The following is an 18,929-nucleotide window of genomic DNA, read 5'->3' on the forward strand; positions in this document are numbered from 1 at the left end:
ACGCGCAATATTTAATTGGGATCTCAAAGCCTCAAGAGAACAACAATGAAAAAACGCTCGTTTCTTATGAATTCCAGCATTTATAATTTGTTACATAACGACACAACGATTTTTATTTTAACATACTGCTATTGACATGAAAGAGAACGTGGAAACTGTGTTCGGCCACCTTAACGTCTAATCATAGTAACATGCTATACATCCCTATATTTTATAATAACTGTTACATAAATAGTGCATCAGCTATCACAGTCTTCCTAAGCACTCAGTTTAACGTGGCTGAGCCAGTTGCGGAGACGGCTGGTATCAGTTTACGCCACTTTCTTGGAATTAAGTGGGTCGTGTTTAATTTCAACAAATCCTGGCTTGGACTTTCTTGGAGGCACGATTTTAGCGTAGGAAAACTGTGAAGGAAATAAAATAGCATTTAAAATGTGCGCTATAGAAAGGAGATCCCAAGCACTTGCTTAACCCTTAATATGTTGAAATTATTCCTAAAAACGCGTTTTTTATAACCGTTTATCGATTTTCTTGGCCCTACGGTCCAAAAGTTCTCTAAATTCGCTAACAATGCACTTTCTGACAATGCAGGAAGATTTTGATGAAATTTCCATGGAAAAATGTACAATATTTTACTTTGGCGCATGCGCATAAGCCAAAACTGAACCTTTCCGATTTTTTTCCTTGCTCCTTTCCTTTTCGTTTTTCTCTGCTTTCTTATTCTCTCTATCTTTTACTCTGTGCACTTCTTCTACTGGCCTGAAAAGTTTTGATCTGAATCAATGGAAAACCCTGGAAAGGAGATCATGACCAAGTACGGGTATTTTGGCCTGTTTTAGCACCAATTTTACACCAAAAACTGATCGTGTTTTTTTCGATTAACTCTGTCGGAATGCAGTCAATATTGAAGATGGATAGTCCTGTGGAAAGATCTATCCTAGCTCTATAAGATGCAAATCACAAAAATCTGCTGACGTGTAAATTAGTGACGTCATAAGTGGCAGAATGGCCATTCCTCCAAATCCCGGAATAATCCGCGCTTAGCATGTTAAGGGTTAAAGGAGCTATGTCACCGGCAACGCATCTTGAAAAAATTGGCAATTTTTTCAATTTGTCGTTCACAGAGCGGTTTTCACTTGAGTGTCGAAAGTAATTATCGTTTGCTTTGGTTTTGTATTACTACGCTTAGTGATTGGCTCAAAAAACTCGCGCCACTTTCTCAGCCAATCAGAAGTCATACCAAAACCAATCTTCATTCGCTCGCGCACGTTTTCCCGCGCTTCGTGCCTGCGACATGTATTTGCTTCGAGTTTTGATTGGCTGGCTAGATTGTCTGTGTCCTTTGTGATTAGCCAGAGTGATTACTTTGGTTTTGGTTTTACGACACTCAATTGAAAACTGCTCTAATCCATCTTAATCTTCGTCAAGAAAAAACAGAGTTGTTTTTCCGCATTTTTATTGCAATCTCTAGGATTGATTTTCTGTTAATAGTACCATAGTTGGTGGCTATTAAGGTGATTCCAGTGAATTGCATTGACAAAGGGAAAAGGAAAAAATGACTGTCTCTGATATATCTACATTTAAAGAAATTTTGATTTTTCGACTTTAAAATATTTTCACCAAATCGTCATTCAGATCCGTTTTTACGTGTTTCAACGGATGTGTATAGTTGCTTCAATAGCCCTTTTATTCAATAAATATTGCTTTTTTCGGCAAAATGTAGGCGTTTCACTGTAAAATTGTTGTGTCACTAAAGGAAAATCCTCATGTTCTACTTCTATCACAAACATTCTGTATGCAATGAGCGCCTCCAAACCAAGGCTAGGTTTTTTAATATTGCTTTTACAAACTAGTAAAATACTAATAAACTATAGCTCTTCATTGATATCCGGCCACCATATTGGTGTCCCTTCGCGGAGCACCAACATGGCGTTTTCATACCGTGCTCTCTAAATTTATGTGGAACATTTTGACGGATATCTCGAGTACGGAATACCGTACAGACCTGACACTTGGACAAGCAGACTATCTAGTATTTTTTCTACAGCCTGTAATATTCTTGGTTTTTATTTTTATTTTTGACTCAATAGCTTTGGATTTATTTATTTGCTGCACTTGACAGTAGCGTCACTAGCGTGAAAGTGAAAACCAGCATTTTCATTTTTTTGATGTACGATTTTTAATTTACAACTTTGCAAAGTTTTCAAAAAATTTGATTACAAATTATTTTTCATTCGAATCACCTTAAATGAAATTTGTCGTTATAAAAAATATTTAGGGAATCAACTGGCAGTTTTATATTTTACCTCATGTGCATAATCAATCCATGATCCAGTGTTGACATAAATCAATTTGCCGATTCTGCTTTTGATCGTCTCTCCGCGCCAGTCGTGAGTGTGACCCAGTACTACCACGTCCTCACCACATCGAGACAAAAGGTCTTTAAAATCACCCAGAACACCTTTCAGCAGACTAAAGGCATCACTCGAACCAAACTGGACAAAAACATCAAAATTGAGTACTTAATGAACAGTCACAACGTAGATACGCCTCTTCAAATTCATGAACATACATCAAAAGTAGTAGGTAAATATATACATTCACTGTTTCAAAAAAGGAAAGAGCTTCTTAACTTACAAGCACAATGAACATTATAATTTATTTAATTTTTACATATATTGACATTATGAATTGTATAAGAATCAAATTTTTGTTATTTCTTAAATGTATTAGTAAATGTTAAAACCTTTGTTGTAAACAGACCAATACCTCCCTTTGGAGAGTAAGGCGCAATAAAGATATACTATTACTATTACTATTCATTCATTCATTCATTCTTCATTCACTCACTCACTCACTCCCTATAGCTAGATAAGTTAAGATAAAGTTAAGATGTACACTCCTTAAAAGGTTTTTTTTCAGTGAACAACCATTCATTCATTATAATTATTACAAATGCAAAACTAAAACGTTTTGATAAATAAACAGTACGCTATTTTACGGGGGTATATAAAGTTCCCGTCCCTCGCTTTCTTTATACTAACGACCAATTTTTGCTGATAATATCATCACATTGTGAACAGACAAAATAAGACATTAACTTCGAGACAGTGTCTAAATTCTCACAACCAACTTCAAAAGAAATGTGTGGCTTCCAGTCAGGAGAATATTTATGGCTGTTGTTAGTTTAAGGAATACTTCAGTTGTGTTATTTAGCTTAGTCTTTTACCTTCTCCACCGTGCGTTTGAAATATCTGGACTTTAGGAGATTTGCCATTTTGATAGACTTTCCTCCTTCCAAAAGAATGTGCTCATTTAGGAAGACATCTCTCTGGAGTGCAGCCTCTATCAGCGACTCTGTGAATCTTCTCTGTGAAGACTTCTTTGCAAGCAACTCAATAATGGCTGAACCAATAACGTCACGCTGTAGCCCCTTCAGCATGGTTCGAGTAACGGAACGGAGAATCTGTACACCATTAATGAAAAAACACTGCAGTTCTCACTGTGTATTTATAGACCATAGTCGTATTCTCGGTATTAGACTGGGACTAGCTTGCAATTGAGGCTATGCAGGGAATCTTTTCAAATGCAAATCAAATGAAGCTCTTTTTAATGATATTACCCTGCATCAGCCTCCATTGCACGCTAGTTCCAGTCCAATACCGAGATTACAAATACAGCCTATTGACCATTAACGTAGGATACAGGTTGAAACAAAGCTGAAGCAATGCTATTATATTGGAGTGAAAATTTTAAAGAGTTTGCAACATTTGTGCTGTGCGAAAATCCGGATTTTTGGAAAATTGAGTTTCTTGCCAGACGCACCTGAAACTCCTAGCTACTCCGATAATACTATTAGTTTTTTTTATGATCCAAGGCAAACATTAAAATGCAGCTTAATTTGCAGGAACCAAAACCGTTTATGTGTACCTTTTTTACGCTGTAAAACCAAAACCAAAATAACCACATTTGATATAGCCAATCACGACATACGCAATAAATGCCAATGAATCAATGAAAACCCGAAGGAAAAATACACAGTTAGTGTGAGGCATGTCAAGTCACGATTGGTTTGGTTTTGATGGCTGGAGTATTTTGAACGAGCTCCTGCGACCAAAAAGCTCAGCAATAAAATATGAGCGACATATTTGGACATTGATATGACTATGATTATATTTGTTACATTTGTTACAGCGATGTGAAAACCACTTAGTACTAACAATTACACGAGCAAGTGTTGAATATGTGCCGAGTTGGCTATGCTCGTCTCTTATATGACAAGCGAGAGTAGAAAAATTGTTTGAATAACAACAACCACAAAATATTGTTAGATCGTGTTACGAATGGTAGCTTGACAGGTCTCACATAAACAAGTCATATATAGAAATCAACTCACCTGTTGTACTTCACTCAATAATGCGTCAGATGTGGAAGCTGCACGTGCAACGTAATAACCAATGGGCTTGGCGCATAGCTCGTCGCTGGGTTCTGTCACGGAGTAGGAATTGAAGACATCCCAGTCATGGCCATGTGCAAACCGCACCCGATACTGTTTTCCATCATCGCTATTGATGACGTAGATGAGAGTTCCTGGTATGAACTCTACGTTGGGGCCAAACAGATCTCGGACTGTCCCGGCGTCCATTTCGTGGTCATGATTTCCCCGGATGTAGAAAACTTTGACGTCATCTTCTTCGGCCATCCTTCGAACGGAGCTGATGAATAGAGAGCAAACTTCGTTTTGCTTCCATTTGGCCTTTCGTTCGTGATTTGATGGCGGAGAAACAGTGAAAGGATCCAGCCACATTTCAAAGACATCACCAAGTAATATCAGCGTATTGAGAGTATCCTTAAAACAAAAAAAGAGACAAATTGACAACAGCGTTAACGTTTTTCATCATTATCATCATCATAATCTTCATCACCACTATCATCATAACTGATCATAATCTTCATCTTCATTTTCATCGTCATCATCATCATCATCATCATCATCATCATCATCATCATCATCATCATCATCATCATCTTCTTCTTTTTCAAAACTGAAAACCAGAATTTGTTTGATCTGTTAAAAAAACTTCCCCTCTTCTTTTAAATAATTCTGATCATTAGTAGAAGTCTTTATAAAGAAATCAGTCACAACATACAAAAAAAATTACAAACGTTTGTATTAATGATGCAAGACCTCTGTTTGAAAAATATGTTTCTATATGAGAATATCTCACAAATCAAACAACCTCTCTCAACGGATACTAAATTTTGCGGATCACGATATCAATCGTTTTCAAAATAAAATTCTGGTCGTTCTTATCAGAAAAAAATCTTTCTGCCTACATGTGTACACACGAAACAATCACAAAGAAGAATACGGATGGTATTCAACTAAAAAATTCGTTAAATCGATAACTTTATAAAATTATGTTGTCACCTTTGCCATGATTTCAAGCTGTTCAATAAATGCAGCCAGTCGTTCCCTTATTCCTTCACTCCACTGTGAGTCAAGGTGAAGGTCACTCATGCAGATGATCAGGTTTCTCACGGGATCATTCGGGTGTGGCATCTCACGAACAACAATTTGCTCCACGTCTGTGCCAACAGGCGGCTGATAACTGTACAGAAACGTAAAACGATACAGAAAAGCGATAAGTGACATAAGCAAAGCGAGGTCGTACCTGAAAGACTAAGAGCAATAGTCTGCTAGTACAATCCCTGGCTGATATGACTCTTTTGCCGATTTTTTTACCGGGTTTTGCGAGCCAGCAGGCGGTAACTTCATTGACAATCAACAGTCAGTCAGTCAGTCAGTCAGTCAGTCAGTCAGTCATTAAGTCAGTCAGTCAGTCATTCATTCAGTCAGTCATTAAGTCAGTCATTAAGTCAGTCAGTCAGTCAGTCAGTCATTAAGTCAGTCAGTCAGTCAGTCATTAAGTCAGTCATTAAGTCAGTCAGTCAGTCATTAAGTCAGTCATTAAGTCAGTCAGTCATTAAGTCAGTCAGTTAGTATACTGTGCGACACTAACAGACTTTTGGACCTTTACTTAAATTGTTAAAAACTTATTTCGAGGAAGAAAAGTGTAAAACTATGTATGAATATATAACAAGATAAAAAACTACAAATTAAAGTTGCTACCAGTGTCATATAAAGAATGAGTTAAAAACATATTATTGTTCCTTACGAAATTTGTTCCTAAGTGCCCATTTTACCCTGAACAAATGGAATAATAATTAAAAAACCTTGTATAAAGTACCATATCATGGTGTAGAATAAAATTATACTAGTTAACTATATATACTTTAAATTCTTATCTAGAGCCAACGCTAAGAACGTATCATCTTACTCTAACCACAAGAACTGACTGTAAGGGTCCTTTGTGTTTAGTTGATGGCTTACCTTGGTTCTTGCTCGAAAGTTTTCTTTTCGCTTTTTGCTTTAGACTTCCAAGCCAGAAAGCATTCTCTTGGCAGAGCAGCACTGACTTCTTCTAAAACTTCCTGAATGACCTTGTGCTGTAACTCGCTATCATCTCCAGAATCCCCGTATGGTAATCCCAGCTGTTGTGAAGTACATGGGGCAGAGGCTTTCATACAATCTATTATTGAATGCAATCAGTGCATAAAAGAAGTCCCTTCTCAGTTTTATTGCGCATACAATCCCTTAAACTTTAAACAAATACTGTGTGTTATCTTGAGCTTGCACATGTTTTACTGATCCATGCCACTCACTGAAGCAATTTTTTTTGACTGTGGAATCCTCGAAGAATGTAACAATACTGATTTTCAAATAAAGTTAAATTTCTCGATAGCATTCAACAAAGCTACAGCTTCAAAGTGAAGTTCTAATACTAACATTCGAACCGCTTTGATTAGAAAAGTCTTAACTTTACCTGACATAGACTGCATGGCCATCGCTTCTTGTGAGATACGGGCTAGCTTGGCCTCGCTCAGATGTAGGTTGTCGTACGCATGCCTGTCTAATGCCCTGAGGATATGTGGGTAAACATCATACACAGCATTTTTGCCGATAATGCAGTCAAGATGGCTATAATCGGGAATCTGGATCCATTCGTATTCTTGGTTTGGATGCGCCTCTTTCACCAGTTCGTACGTGGTGCGGGTGCTCTCCGGCACAAAGACTGTGTTGTTCTCACCTGGAACCCCCCAAGAAAAGAAGAGATACCAAATTTAAACAATCCTCCTTGCGCGTATACGAGTCTTTTCGTGATTCCTTTTTTACCGACATTAAGAGGAAATGGCGATTTTGGTAAATCCTCGATAAATTTCGAATCAGAAATAGCGCGCGCACTCAGAAGCATGTGCTATCAGCTTGGCGCTATGAGAATACGTCATACGGAGAAAATTCATTTACGTTTGATAATAATAATAATAATAATAATAATAATAATAATGAAGAAGAAGAAGAAGAAGAAGAAGAAGAAGAAGAAGAAGAAGAAGAAGAAGAAGACGAAGAATGTCTGGGATTAAGCTCCTTGGCTTCCGAGACGGGAATCAGGTCGCTCGCTTTGAATGAGTAAACAAGAGAATAATTGCATTACGACAATGCAAAGTTATACGCCAGGTCAAGGTTCGCTTCCGGGGCAATGATGAGGGGCGTGCAAGGTAATGCGGGCTCACCTACAACGAAGGTGATTGGGAAATCCAGCCGTCCGATCTTTTCCAAGTAATCTGGAGATTTCAGGCGTTCTTTTTTGTCCACGTCAGGTAAATAAATGTTTTCACCAGAATAAGACACGACTTTCTTCGCCTTGACTCCCATGCGAAGCTGATCCATACATTTAGTGCTTACGTAACCAAAGAACTCGTGAAGAGTTTCATGAGTCAAAGAATTCAGGTTAGCGTGTTGCCAGCCAATTCCGTAAATGAAGGTTATTCTGTTGAAGCAGAAAAGAAAAAACTCAATTATGAGAGCAACAACATTTAACAAAAGATTGTCGCAAGAACCAAGCTTACAGCAGTCTACGATTTGTTCTGTTTCTCCATAGTCCTTATAGTAAGACGCAAACTAAGAACGCGAGTTCATAGTTGCTGCGCCGTTAAATTTACAGCGCTCTCGTTTTGTGGCTCGCTTCGTTTCGTTTCTCGATTAAAGAACTAAGGAAAAATATAGACTGCTTGTAGCCAGAGTTGAAGGTGTTAAGAACTAAGATAAGTCTTGTCTTGTCTTGATTTGAATATAGTCAAGCATAAAAAAAAACTATCATTCTAATGGATGAAAATGTAACAACTTTTCGGCAAAATACTTTTCTTACCTACCTACCTACCTACCTACCTACCTACCTACCTACCTACCTACCTACCTACCTACCTACCTACCTACCTACCTACTTACCTACCTACCTTCCCACCTTCCTACCTACATGTTTTATTTGATGACTAGGTTGAGTTAATTATGGGCAGACAAAGAGCTAATGTGGACTGACTATGGGAAATAAAATATCTAACTCAAATATATATAAAAAACGAGGAAATAAGGTACTATTAAGGAATATATCATATTATGTATATACAGAGAAATAAAGGATATTAAAAATTACGAAAACCTAATAAGATAAAATAACAATCTCAAACCAGGATAGAAGATTATTAATTAAAAATAATTGAAATTGTCTTTGCTCGTGGTAATCAAAGTTGCTCCTTAATTAAAAGGGAAGTTAGCGATGTCCTTAACGTGTTTTCGTGAACTTTTTGCAGTGCTATACATTCCTTTAAATCGGGTGGGAGATGAGGTATCGAAATTTGGGTTATTTATCCTGAAATAGAGTGAGTTACAAGACTTACAAAACCTTGCCCCGCACCCAAACTTTCAGTAGGGAGTTTTCCTCAGAGTTACGTATACAGTTTACCTGTGACAAACGCTGCTTTGGCATCTTTCCTTGTACTGAATGCCAGAGTCACTGACATGCTTTACGAAAGCATTAAACAAGTTTTCCATTACTTGCGCTGTATTTTCCGGGGCAGCATCCATTCCGGAAACTCCGAGCATCTCAAGCGTTCCAGGAATGTAGATTCCAATCTTGACATCGTTGAATTGTCCGGTGATTGGATTTGCCGCCAAACTGATGGAGATCATGTTTCTGATTTTTCCCGTCGTTCTGCCACTAAGAAGTGCTGCATAGTTTATTAAAGACCCAACGCAATGTGCTACCACTTGAAGAGATTTCTGAAAGGATGAAAGGATGAAAGTTTCCAGTCAGAACTGCACTTCATAGACTTCGGTTTAGAAGTCGATGTTGATAATGTGAGCACATTATAAAGGAAGAAAGTTACCAGTCAAACACTGTACGACGTTGACACGACGTGTTTATGCCTCGCCAAATAATAACGAAATGTTATAAAGTTTGATAGTGTGAGCACATTATAAAGCTGGCCGATCAGCGACATTAGTGTTTTAGCTATCCAATTATTAAATTTATCTAAAAAAATTATCATCTTCTAAGTATCAACATCTCCTGTACCGCGCAAGCACATGACCTGTTTTGAACATTAGCACAAGTCATTAAATGTTCTGGGTAGTGCAGGGTAAGTTATAAGTAAACAGTTATGGTTAACACAAGTGTTGTTTGTTACCTGTTTTGTTATTTCCAGTACTTTGTCGATGAGCGCAAGGCAGTCATATTTAGCACAGTCGTCCAGTGTGTAGTCACTATACACGGCCCAGGGCAGATCACACGACACTCGCCAATCAGCTAACCATACGTCATACCTAAAACAAGTTATTAAAATGATTTGTATTTAACTGTTTCAACTTAATGGCTAATTACAATATCTCCTGGAGTCCAAAACGTCTTAGAGCAAGAGGAACGTTTAAAATTCAATATTAGAAATTGCATTTATGTTGTCGGTTGAAAAGTTGCTGATTTTGGCAAATATTCGTAAAAGAACACAAAGAATTTCCGAGCCTTATTGTTTAATTAAAACAACTGCGCCAGCACTTCCAAAGGGTGTCGCGTCAGTCATCAACTACGTCATGTAATTTGCATCATCAATACCAGGCCATAACGGCTGGCTCTGAGGCAGACAGGAATAGCTTGCCGGTAGCTAATTTATGCTATCCCTTCTTTTAAATTTTAGAAATAGCTGAGACGTCATTGGATGTAAGTGAGGTTTAAAATGAAACATTAAATGAATTCGATTTTCGTGATCTCCAGAATGATTAAGGTCTCGGTAAGTGCTACCAGCCTCAGCCTTTGCCTTCGGCTGATCTCGTGGGGAGGTGGGAGGGGGAAGGGGAAACCCATATGAAAGTGACAAGGATATTAATCAGAATTATCTTACCTGTGTTGCACTAGGTACTCAATCAAGTTGGTCTCAATAGTGTCCAGATTATACTGGCCGCTGCTCATTCCAAGGCCATGAAACAAGATAACGGGCCCTTTGGTTCCTCCTTTGTATCGAGTCAGTTTTAACTCAACCTGTAAAACAAATGAGATCAGTCTGGTAACTTAAACTGGTGTCTGTGAAGCACAAGCATTTAGTTTACATTCCATAAAACTAAAAATAATTCACTTTACTTTTTCCAAGGCACGTTTTTGCGTCCGGCACTTTCAGCTTCAGGAAAAAGATTCTTAATTTTGATTGTATCTCAGTTTTAAATGTAAAAAAAGATACTTTAACGAAAGTACCATTTTTACAATTAAAACTGTTCATTGAAGAGATTTCGCACGAAAAGAAGGAAGAAACAGCTACATATTATTAAACATTACCCGAAATTTAGCGACATAACTGAGACTTTGATCTTATTGCGCCGAACAAAGTTAAAAGCTTTAGTTATTTAAGAAATTCTTAGAATTACTTTTTATTATCTATTTGAACCCAGAGTTCATGTGCACACGTGGATCTCGTTTCATAAAGAGCGTACCTTGTCTTCTGTGACGCATTTGTACACCTCAGGGGTGGCCCCGTTCAACTGTAAGGGTCTTTTCTTCCTGATAGGAGCACTGGGATTCAGCAAGTAATCTTTTGATGTCACAGGGCCGTATGATTCCCAGATGGTTCTCGCAAAAAACGAGCCAAATCGTGAAATCCATTTCAATTTTTTCAATCTGCTTTTTGTGTTTGTCACTTCCAAAGTTGCCAGTTGCTTTGCAAAGTTTGGCAGCGAAATGAATAACTTCGCTCTTCCTACAGGATTCCCTCGGAACTTTGTACCAGGATAGATCGTAACAAACAAAGTCGTTGTGTCGCTCAATCCAATCTCTCCAACATGATCTTTATGGATCAACTTGACACCCTCGAAGGCAAATTGTTGTCCTTTGTGACCCGTGAGAATCATTTTGTAGACCATTTCCTTTGTCTCCACATGGTCGGCACTTTTACTAAACAGTTTGAACACGCCTGTTGAATTCAAAAGCAATAACTGTTGGAACAACTTGACAATGTTTTTTTTTTCAGTTGCTTGTGTCACTATCTTAATATATACCATTTTTCCTTTTTTCGACACAGATTATTTTGCATATTGGCCTATAGGAAATGTACAAGTTTGTAGTTTTGAACGTGAAGAATTCATAAATATTTTTCCTCCTAGGAGGCCTTTTCTTTAGCTTTACTTTCACTGCTGAGTGGTTTTGTTTTTTTTAAAAAACTTCTTAAATTCAGTGTGGCTTAAAGAACCTTGTTTCCACATGTCTAAGGAGAATAAAAAAGGTGCATTTCGCGTTTGTTATTTTGTATCTCGTTAGTATTCAGCATGTGCAGATGCCCTCTTCCTCTACCTGTAATACCTTTCGGTCTTGCTTTGACCGGACAACGTTAATTGAAATAGCTCCGGTATCTCTTATATTTGTAAGGCTTAGTTTAGTGACTTACCCTGTGAAATAGTCATCACCCCTTCTGACAAACTCGGACAAGTAACCGTTCCGGAAATTTTGGCCGAGTGAGCTGGATCCCAGTCAATCATACGTTCAACGTCATCACTCTCTATGGTAACTGTAAACTCACATGGTGAGCTGCTGTACTTATCTGTTGTGTGCTCAAAATCTCCGACCATCTTCTCTGTGAAACGAATACCTGGTTTCTTCTTTTTAAATGATCTGCGGTCTAATAAATAAATTGCAAGTTTTTTGACACAATAAGTTTTGTTTCTATTTTATTACAGAAGATTGGCGTTGTATTATTGCTATTTTGGCTAATCAGGCGAAGCGGAAGAAATATTCTTCGATGTTAATTGGTGAGTGCTCTACAGTACAGAATGTAAAAATAACTACATTAAAAACAGTATAAAGAGCGTCATTTTCGTGCAAGGCTGAAATAGCACTTGCTCACCGCTAATCGAATTGTGGTGAAAAAAAAAATCAGGAAAAGGCAAGTGCGTGTGGGAGTAAGATTTATTGTAACAATAATTATAACAATTATAAAAAAAGTTTCGAATCAGATTTGTTCTTAGCACGCCAATTTTCTTCACCAAACTGGAGTGCAGCTGAAGTGTCCAGTACGCAAGAAAGTGTCCTGTGACTGAAATACTCCTTTTTTATGTTCCTCAAACCTTTCAAAAACGGCTCTTCCCAGCTAATTTTGCCACTGAAGTTATAAATCGTTGAAAGGCATCTCACTTTTTTTTTAATTTTCTTTTCCAAATTTATAGTTGTAATAAATTCGTAATTGAACTAATCGTATCGTCCAATTCTGCACTTCTGTCTGTAATCAAACTCGTGATTAAACAACCGAACAGGACTCCACTCAGTCCAATTATCATCTCTTATCTCCTAATCTTCGTTCTTACCAAGAGGTATGAAAGCCTCGTAGTCTATTATCCATCCCTGTCTCTCAGCCATGAGCCTCATGCAGCGTTCGGCCAGGCAAGCTATTGTCAGTACTGGGTTGACGCCGACTGCTCGAGGAATAATGGCTCCATCTACTACATATAAACCATCTAGGGGTTCACTTGATTCTCCTGTGTGCGATATTACAATAAAAAAACAAATCATGAATTTGTCAGTTTCATGCCAAGTGGTCAGTTTGTACATATGCTTAAGGATCGTTTAAACCAGATAAATCAATCACACAGTTTAAGTTTGAAATATTAGTCATCTTTTGTGCTTGAAACCAACCTTCAAATACTTGTCCAGCATGGTTTACAACAGCTGTCTGTCCAGATTCACCCATTGGACACCCACCCAATGGATGAACAGTGACGACACTTTTGCCCAACGCTTCTGTCCACACGGGGTTCTTAACAAAACTCCCTCCCAGTCCTTTTGTCACTTTCTCTAGAGCCTCGTTCACGCGGTCAAAGTTCGGGCCGCGTCCAACTTCTTTCCACTCGATGTCAATGTTGTCGCTGTTTTTATCAAAAGTTATTTGCCCACCAGCGTCATCATGGCTCATACAGACAAAGGTGAGAGTGTTGTCCATGCCTTTACCTTGAAGTTCCTTAGAAAAGACGATAATAACACAGACAGTTTCAAGCACATGGTTTACAATGTAAAATATTATCACAAAGTTATCGCAATATAAACGACTGAATAATTTTTTTAGCAACATCAAAAGAAAAGAATATGTGTGGTGTTAGTTTGAAGTAAATGCTATTTTGGGCAAGGTAGAATCAACTAAATTGATGTGTCTTTTCTTTGATAATTTAGCTCTTTGATTGTGTCATGCATGTATTTGTTTGATGTGTGAAGGGTTTTAGCCTCTCTTTATATAAACCTAATTGCCCAAATTATTTTGCTTCATTTACCTGAGCAACTTTTTCCATTTTTTCTTCACTAGGAAATTTGTCCTTCCCCAACACTTTAGCTGAAACGCTGATTCCAACTGCAAAGGGTACAGATGCTATAGAGGGAAGATTCCCGTCCTCGATAACAAAATGATCTTTAAAACCTCCATCCAGTGTTTTTCTGAAATCCATGACGGATGTTATGGTTGGCCCAGGCGGTTCATAACTATCGTTCTTGTCATCTTCTGTTTCTGATTCCTTCTTTGTTTTGATTCCAATTGCGTTCGCCTTTTTGTTGCCGTTGTAGCTGAACCCAAGCACGTCTCCATTCGTGTTGAAGCGTTTACCGAGTTGTTCAGAAACGTCGAGACCGCGGTCTTTTGAACGAAACAGGATTTTCGTTGAGCCTAGTGCGCCTGCGCCAAGAATGACGTGGGAAGCTCTGACGATTTGCTCCTCGACATCAAAGGAGCCAGTGTGCTGTCTTTTGTATGAAACTAGCCAATCAGAAGAGTCGCAGGCTTTCGTCACTGCTATAACTTCCACCTGGCAACGAAACATTAATTTTGTTTAAAATTTTTGGCACAATTATTCAGTGTTTTCTATATGCACGTTACAGATAAAATTGTCATGAATAAGTACAATCCGACGCTTATCGCCTTTTGGTATAATTCAGTATTGTTAGGTACTTTTATATTTCTTATCTTTGAGTGTAAAATTTTTTAGAACGGATGGACTCGTTTAAACCTAGTTATATGAGCAAGTACCAGCGAGTCTCCTTTGCCTTGTCGTTTTGTATCTATTATCATTTTAATAAAGTTGTTTATCTATTTCATTTGTAGCTGTAACACGCCTACTTTCGGAACAGTAATTCACAGCCCACTATATCTGGTTCATAAACGACGTGAACAACTTTTATAATTTTTTGAATAAATTTTGTTACCTCAGTAAAAATTCTCGCTCCATGAGCCTTTGCGTCTGGCAGGTAGTTCATGTTCAGTGTGTTTTTGGCACCAACGTTGCAACCACCGACACAATTTCCACATGCAGTACATTTGGGCTGCGGTATTCCCACATGGTTCGCTGGCGTGTCTTCAAAAGTAACAAACAGAGGCGGCTTATAAAACATCTTGCTCGTGTCTTCAATGTCGAATTCACAGAGTCCTTCCTTCATTCGCTCCAATTTGTGTAACTTTGGGTAGTGATCAGGGTATGGGGTTGGCTTTAGCATGTCTAGTACGTGTTGCCGATCGACACCTGTAAAATTTTTGAGATCGTCTCTAAGCTCTTGTGGCCATACAGGATCACTGAAAACAGCAGGATCGCTGTCAAGCCCAACATTTGCGTTTATGAGGGACGCCCCTCCAAGGCCACACCCTTGAAAAACTGATACGTTTTCAGTGACGAAAAGCTCGTAAAGATTTGATGACCTCCCTAAAGATAGATAAATGAATTAACGATCGATTCATCAATTAATCAACTATAATCGTACACCAAAATCAGGAAAGAGCGTACTAGGCCATGTGGGACAAGATTGAAAAGCACAAATAGCGCATGTGCAGTAAATTGTATAGTGGCAGCCTCAAAGCGGTCTTCACACCTGTGTTGTGTTATCGTCAGCCATTAAACTTTTTACAAACAAGTACTTTCATTTGAATGAAACTATAAATAATAGTTTTTAGTTATAAAAACACCAGTGAAGTAATAATATTCAAAAATTAATAAAGGCGTGGAAGAGGAGAAAGATCAGCTTGAAAAGTTTGGCCAACTCGGAAAGCCCAGTCGTGACTGTCCTTTAGTTTCAGTCTTGACCATGTCAGCCCAGCAGGGCCGGTCGTCTTTTAGCTCCAGCCCCCTGGAGCCACGGAGAAAGGTATGAGGTGTTTTATTACAATAGATCGGCAAAGGCTTACTGAATTTTTCCCGCTCGAGGCCCGGTGGTTAAACAAAGGTTCCCACGGTTTCATGTGATTGGTAGTTGTGTCAAAATAATTAATGTATTAGCAGAGACTCGGTTGTCCAGAGTTCACATCCTCGGTCAGGCTTTGTATATAGCAAACTGGTTTGCCTCCTGCTACTTGGGATTTTTTCCATGTCAGTATGTTCATTTAAAAAGTTTTTTTCCTCTGTTTCGGTGACATTCCTGTAAACTAGCTATATCTAAGTGAAGTGCATGACCACAATAAACAACAATTACATTTTTTTTAAATTTTACATAAACGTTAAACTAACGTATTGTTCTTTAAAATAAGCATCTTGACGTATTCAGGTTGATCAATTTTTATCCAAACTTTATTCTTTCCCTTTCAATGTCAAATACCTTTAATAGGTTTCTTCCCTCCAAATGAAAGCTGAAGTTCCTTGGAAGCTTCTGAGAATGTTTCGGGGAATTCCCCAGGTAACCACTCCTTGCCTCGTTCCAGAACACAAACTTTCTGTCCTGCTCGGGCACTACGACTAGCAGCGATGGAAGCTCCGTACCCAGACCCCACGATCACGATATCATAGTGAGGCTTAATTTCGGATGGCGGAGAGGATAGTCGAGGAAAGTTTGGTGGTTGCTATTAAGAAAATTGTTGTCAGTACGTCATGATGATAAAATGCAGGGTTATTGATTTAATTTGAAAAACCATTTAGGAATTTAAAAGCAATTGTAATGATTTGTACGTAATTCGGTTCATAAAAAAGGAGGAAAAATCTGTTGTCTTTACGATCAAGTAAAGCGCAATAAACTTAAGAGTTTTAGTACAGGGGATAAATTATTCATTGTTTTTGTTGCTTTTTGAAACATGTGTCAAAACATTAATGTAAATATTAAGTATAAGCTAGGTAGTTTTTTAACCTTAATGATCAATTGTATTTTTATTAATTTTACTGCGAATTTCAATTTTATATATTTTTAGTCGTATCGTTCTTAGCTTTTAGGGGTTTTTAATCAACTTTGTAATAATTTCGATTTTTAATTCATTTTTTTTTTATGCCATTATTTTTATCTCAGGACCTCCCTGAAAACCACACTTAAGTGAGTGGAGCCTCCTGTTAAAAGATCATTATTATTATTATTATTATTATTATTATTATTTCTTTATCATTCATACATCATATTAACAGCGGAATAGGCTAATTTAGGTTAAAATCCACCGTCTAGCATCAAACCAACTAATGGTCGATGTTCAAAGCTGGTTAAGAGTGGCAGAAATTGAAATATCGATTTTCTTTATTTTTTGCTCATTAATAGCTTTGAGGTAGATAAGAAACCTGATGTAAATTGTTTCCCCTAGAAGTCTTCTTATTTTAAGAAAACAAAGAAAATCGATTTCGGTGGTCGAAGTCACAAATTTCCAAAATTTTAAACTCGAAATTAGCTATTATGAACACTCCTCGCACCCGCTTATAAAACCGCGCAGAGAAATTTCTTATTTTAAGAAACAAAGAAAATCGATTTCGGTGGTCGAAGTCACAAATTTCCTCAATTTTTTAACTCAAAAATTGTCTATTGTGAACACTCCTCGCATCCGCTTACAAAACCGCGCAGAGAAATTTGGTCAATTCATATCAACAAAAAAACTCTTTTTCTTTCGCTAGAATATAATTTCAGGTCTTCAGCGCAACTCTTCCAACTGAAAAAAATGAACTGACGAGGAATGCTTTTTACGATAACAAAAATTTGAATGAAATATTAATTTTAAACGGAAGTATTTAGCATGTGGTATAACTTCAATTTTTTTTCAATTCTCGCTCAAACATGCATGAATGTTTTAACCCCAAATGCTCTTCTTCTTGTCGAATGTTCCATTGCAAAAGTCCCTTTTCAACGAAAGAGTGAGATAAAAAAGCCAACCTGGATCAATTTAGGTCCATTTTAATCGCAAAACTCTTCGTCATTTTGCCACAGGATTAGTTTTGAGACTTACGTGACATAATACACGTGACATAAACACGATATTGTGACGTAAATTGAGTCTGCGCAGTAGTGGTATTAGTCACGGAGTTTTTAATAACGCAAAACACCGCCAAAGCAGTTTGAGGAAACAAATTGATCGTTCTGGAGTTCTGTACACACTTTTGTCAAGAGAAAAGAACCACGATAAAGGAAAATTGCCAAGGATGAAGATGCAAAAGGAACTTCGCGCTTAACAGTTGCTTTGTTGTATTTGGAGCCAAGAAATGTTTACCTGTTAGACAGGCTATTTTAATCGATATCACAACATTTTGTGGGACTACGATGCTTTGGTAAATAGGCTAGCTCCCTTCAATAACCCAAGCCAATTCTCAGGTATGTCTTAGATAAACATCTACTTGTGTGTTTAAACGAGAATTGAGAATATTTGGAGTTACACCACATATTAAATGATTCAGTTGAAAACTACTGTTTAATTCGACTTTCTAGTATCGTGAAAAGTAGTCCTCACACTTTTAATTATTTCAGTTCGAAGAGTTTTGCTTAAGCCCTGAAATTATATTCTAGCGAATGAAAAAGAGTTTCTCTGTTGATTGAAAGCATCCAAAGTTCTCAATGTGGCTTTGTTTGTGAACGCGACGAGAGTTAACGATAGCGAATTTCGGGTTGAAAATTGTGTCATTTTGAGGCTCCGATCACGACAACTGACTTTCGTTTTTTTTTCTCGAAATTAGAAGACTTCTGTGGGAAACAAAATATATCAGTTTTCTTATCTACCTAAAAGCTATTAATGAGCAAAAATGAAGGAATTTGATTTTTCAATTTCTGCCGCTGCAAGCGCGGTTTTTTTTAAAGTTCTTCTTAAACTTAGGACTGAGCACTTGACAAAATAAGAATGACCATTTTTCTGAAAATTTCATTATTAATCAACCTTATATTTTCTGTTAACGTTATGTTTGCTATACAATATATTTTGGCGATGTGTTGATTTGTTGAATTCGGACGTTTCACCACCCTTGCTAAGGCCTACAGCTAGGCCTTGAGTAACAACTGAAAAGATAAAAGGCTTTACTAAAATAGGGTGGTATAAAACGCCAAAATAAATTAAATATAAATAAAAAATAAATAAAAAATAAATAAGCATATTAAGTGCATCTGTCACAGAAAACCGACCATCTATGTATGGAGGTTATGAAATTCGAAATCCTTGATTCCCACTATTTTTTGTGGAATGATAGCATTACATGTGCCGATCACAATGAGCATAAAAGTTTGACTAGCTACTTTTAATAAGCCAAGAAATTGGGCAGCCTTTTTTCCGTGATCCGAGGACAAAATTTTATCTTCAAAAAT

General features: G+C 37.5%; 1 protein-coding gene across 2 annotated transcripts in view; it reads right to left on the reverse strand.

The window, feature by feature from the left end:
* Positions 1 to 18,929, reverse strand: part of LOC144643643 (uncharacterized) — a 93,243-nt gene continuing 74,314 nt past the window's right edge. Inside the window, exons 1-17 of one of the 2 annotated variants that reach the window (XM_078502961.1) lie at positions 14,619 to 15,034; positions 13,697 to 14,221; positions 13,068 to 13,389; positions 12,740 to 12,910; positions 11,827 to 12,057; positions 10,880 to 11,355; positions 10,297 to 10,433; positions 9,589 to 9,724; positions 8,865 to 9,181; positions 7,636 to 7,892; positions 6,888 to 7,151; positions 6,395 to 6,593; positions 5,432 to 5,612; positions 4,397 to 4,849; positions 3,230 to 3,466; positions 2,307 to 2,495; positions 1 to 404 (exon numbers count right to left, since the gene is read on the reverse strand). In XM_078502961.1, coding sequence (XP_078359087.1) covers positions 312 to 404; positions 2,307 to 2,495; positions 3,230 to 3,466; positions 4,397 to 4,849; positions 5,432 to 5,612; positions 6,395 to 6,593; positions 6,888 to 7,151; positions 7,636 to 7,892; positions 8,865 to 9,181; positions 9,589 to 9,724; positions 10,297 to 10,433; positions 10,880 to 11,355; positions 11,827 to 12,057; positions 12,740 to 12,910; positions 13,068 to 13,389; positions 13,697 to 14,221; positions 14,619 to 14,906 — 4,476 coding nt within the window. In that variant the 5' untranslated portion in view covers positions 14,907 to 15,034 and the 3' untranslated portion in view covers positions 1 to 311. Of the gene's footprint in view, positions 405 to 2,306; positions 2,496 to 3,229; positions 3,467 to 4,396; positions 4,850 to 5,431; positions 5,613 to 6,394; positions 6,594 to 6,887; positions 7,152 to 7,635; positions 7,893 to 8,864; positions 9,182 to 9,588; positions 9,725 to 10,296; positions 10,434 to 10,879; positions 11,356 to 11,826; positions 12,058 to 12,739; positions 12,911 to 13,067; positions 13,390 to 13,696; positions 14,222 to 14,618; positions 15,035 to 18,929 lie in introns of those variants that run through there. The other variant, XM_078502960.1, reaches the window with a different exon arrangement.

This window comes from Oculina patagonica, chromosome 2 (assembly GCF_052425735.1).
Source record: "Oculina patagonica isolate OP01 chromosome 2, crgOcupat, whole genome shotgun sequence".
Lineage (NCBI taxonomy): Eukaryota > Metazoa > Cnidaria > Anthozoa > Scleractinia > Oculinidae > Oculina > Oculina patagonica.